The sequence below is a fragment of the Phaseolus vulgaris genome, chromosome 7, assembly GCF_051622355.1.
Source record: "Phaseolus vulgaris cultivar YP4 chromosome 7, ASM5162235v1, whole genome shotgun sequence".
NCBI classification, from domain to species: Eukaryota; Viridiplantae; Streptophyta; class Magnoliopsida; order Fabales; family Fabaceae; genus Phaseolus; species Phaseolus vulgaris.
The window spans coordinates 27,385,353-27,388,491 of NC_143504.1; the positions used below are offsets into that span (position 1 = coordinate 27,385,353).

Here is a 3,139-nt window from a genome sequence, read left to right on the forward strand (position 1 = left end):
AATTTTAAAAACAAAATAATTAGTTAATATATTATATTGACTAAATTAAATATTATTTTATAAAAAAAAATTATTAATATCTAAAATAATTTATATTATTAATAAAAAATTAAATTAATTTTTAAATTAATATTTAATATTAATTAATAAAATTTTAATTATTGATTATTTTAATTCTAAATTATTCTATCTCACTATCTCATAAGAATAGAAGAATAGAGTGATTGGTTGTGTTAATGCTTATAAGTACCTATTGATTCCATTATTTAATATCTGTTTTCAAGACGAAGAAGATAAATAAATTTTAATAAGCAATTTTTCTTGTGATATATTGAGAAATAAAATAAAAATTATGGGATAATTGGCCCCACAATATAATGTGCATCCATATAAAGGGACACAGGGTTAATATTCGACTTGTAAAGTCCATGCACCTATATCAACGTGGGTTTGGGTTGTTAAGGAAGGGTATAAATTGTGTCAAATAAAAGGCAAAGAAGAAAGTAAGTGGAAATGAAGAGATTTGAGAAAAGAGTGGCTAGAAATTACGGGAAAGATTACTCTGCTGTCTGAATTCTGTGCTGTAACATTCATTATTCACAGAATATGGACAGATAAGCACGGGTGTGTCAAGATTTATTGCTTCATTTGATTTTAGTTTTAGCACCACTTTACAAGTAACTTTCATCCATCACAAATAATACTTATTTTTGCAATATCATTATTATTGAAAAGGATAGATTGTGAACAAGTTATATAAAAGTAAGAATAAATAATAAGATAAAAAAAATTATCCGCCATTGAAATTAATTTGATTTTTTTGTGAAGAGTAAGAAAGGTGGAAAGAAAAGTTGGAGGGGTTGAGGAGAAGCCAACGAATCCGAAATTGGATGTATAGTATTTGAACATAATATTTGAGGAGGATCTATATTCGCGAACATCATTTATAACTCATTTAATTCAAAAGATGCTCTCTGCAGCTCTCTAAACCATCAAACCTAACAGAAGCAGATAAAATAACCGCAAGTGGCTCTCCTCAATTCTATCATATAAAATCATTCACAACCATTCATCTTCTCTTCATACTTCTTAGTGTCTCATTCCAACACTCAGTTGCATCAGCCATGGCTTCTCTCTCATGCTCCTCCGACCTCGCTACACTCATCAACCAAACCGCCGCCGCCCACTACCTCTGTAACCAATTCGATTCCATTTCGAGAAAGCTCAACGACACCACCTACGCAGTCGACAACACCTACCTTCTTTTCTCCGCCTATTTGGTCTTTGCCATGCAGCTTGGTTTCGCCATGCTCTGCGCCGGATCAGTCCGAGCAAAGAACACCATGAACATCATGCTCACCAACGTCCTCGACGCCGCCGCAGGCGGCCTCTCATACTACCTCTTCGGCTTCGCTTTCGCCTTCGGTTCCCCTTCCAACGGCTTCATCGGCCGCCACTTCTTCGGCCTTAGAGACTACCCCATTCCCACCGCCGACTACAGCTTCTTCCTCTACCAGTGGGCCTTCGCCATCGCCGTCGCTGGAATCACCAGCGGCTCTATCGCGGAGAGAACTCAATTCGTGGCTTACCTCATTTACTCTTCTTTTTTAACCGGCTTTGTTTACCCCGTCGTTTCGCATTGGTTCTGGTCGGCGGACGGTTGGGCTAGCGCCACCAGAAGCGACGGGAACGTCTTGTTTGGGTCCGGGGTCATCGACTTTGCGGGCTCCGGAGTGGTTCACATGGTTGGTGGCATAGCGGGCCTGTGGGGGGCTTTAATTGAAGGCCCGAGAATCGGGCGGTTCGACCGGACGGGCCGGTCTGTTGCCCTGCGCGGGCACAGCTCTTCTTTGGTTGTGTTAGGTTCGTTTCTATTATGGTTCGGGTGGTACGGGTTCAACCCCGGTTCGTTTTTTACTATAGCGAAGGGGTACGGGGGCGCGAGTTATAAAGGTCAGTGGAGTGCGATAGGGAGGACAGCTGTCACGACGACATTGGCCGGGAGCACAGCGGCTCTGACGACGCTGTTCAGCAAGCGGTTATTGGTGGGCCACTGGAACGTGATCGACGTGTGTAACGGCCTGCTTGGCGGGTTCGCTGCCATCACCTCTGGCTGTGCGGTTGTGGAGCCGTGGGCAGCGATAGTGTGTGGGTTCGTGGCCGCCTGGGTTTTGATTGCGCTTAACAAGCTGGCAGCCAAAGTGGAGTACGATGACCCCTTGGAGGCGGCGCAGCTTCACGGCGGATGTGGAGCCTGGGGGGTGTTGTTCACGGGGTTGTTTGCGAAGAGGGAGTACGTGGAGGAGATATATGGAATTGGGAGGCCGTTCGGGGCGTTGATGAATGGCGGCGGGAAGTTGCTGGCGGCGCAGTTGATTGAGATAGTGGTGGTGTGTGGATGGGTTACAGCGACGATGGGCCCGCTGTTCTACGGGCTTCATAAGATGAATCTGTTGAGGATATCGAGGGACGATGAAACTGCAGGGATGGATTTGACTAGGCATGGGGGATTTGCTTATGCGTACCATGACGATGAAGATGGTTCTAGCAGGGGCGTAGGATTGATGATGCGTAAAATAGAACCTGCTAGTACTTCTCCCTCTCCCCCCGCTGCACCTCATCTCTCACTTCATCCTCTATCAATATCTTCTCTTTAGTCTGCAAATACCAAATCTTATCTCTCTCTCTCTCTCGCCTTGGGTGTACATTTTTAAATGTTTCTTCCTATGCTTCTCCATACTGTCACTTTAGTGCGTTTCCTGGGCCAAAATAATGTAATCCTACACTATACTAAAAACTCCTTAGTTCATGTAGCCATATTTCCAGAACGTTTTGCAAATATATATCTAGTATTTCAACATGCGCGCAAATATATATATCGTCATTAATGAAGTTATCTGTAAACTATCATTGCTAAACCTCAACTACATCTCACCTAAACCTACAAAGTAATTCACCAAAATTTCGTAGCATATTACTATTACTAGATGCCGATCAAAAATAAAAAAACTATTACTAGAAAAAAAAACTCGCGATTAACTTTTTCCCGTTGGTCAATTCCATGAAAAATTGATGCAAGATTGATGTCGTGAACAATCCGACCACAAAGAGAATAAAAAAAATTAAAATTAAATTTTGC

The 3,139-nt window shown here is 42.2% G+C and overlaps 1 protein-coding gene across 1 annotated transcript; it reads left to right on the plus strand.

The window, feature by feature from the left end:
* Positions 1 to 894: 894 nt before the first annotated feature.
* LOC137816883 (ammonium transporter 1 member 2) lies at positions 895 to 2,858 on the plus strand. The gene has a single exon (XM_068620044.2). It carries the CDS (start codon positions 1,125 to 1,127, stop codon positions 2,655 to 2,657), a length of 1,533 nt encoding a protein of 510 aa, XP_068476145.1. The 5' UTR covers positions 895 to 1,124; the 3' UTR covers positions 2,658 to 2,858.
* Positions 2,859 to 3,139: the final 281 nt, after the last annotated feature.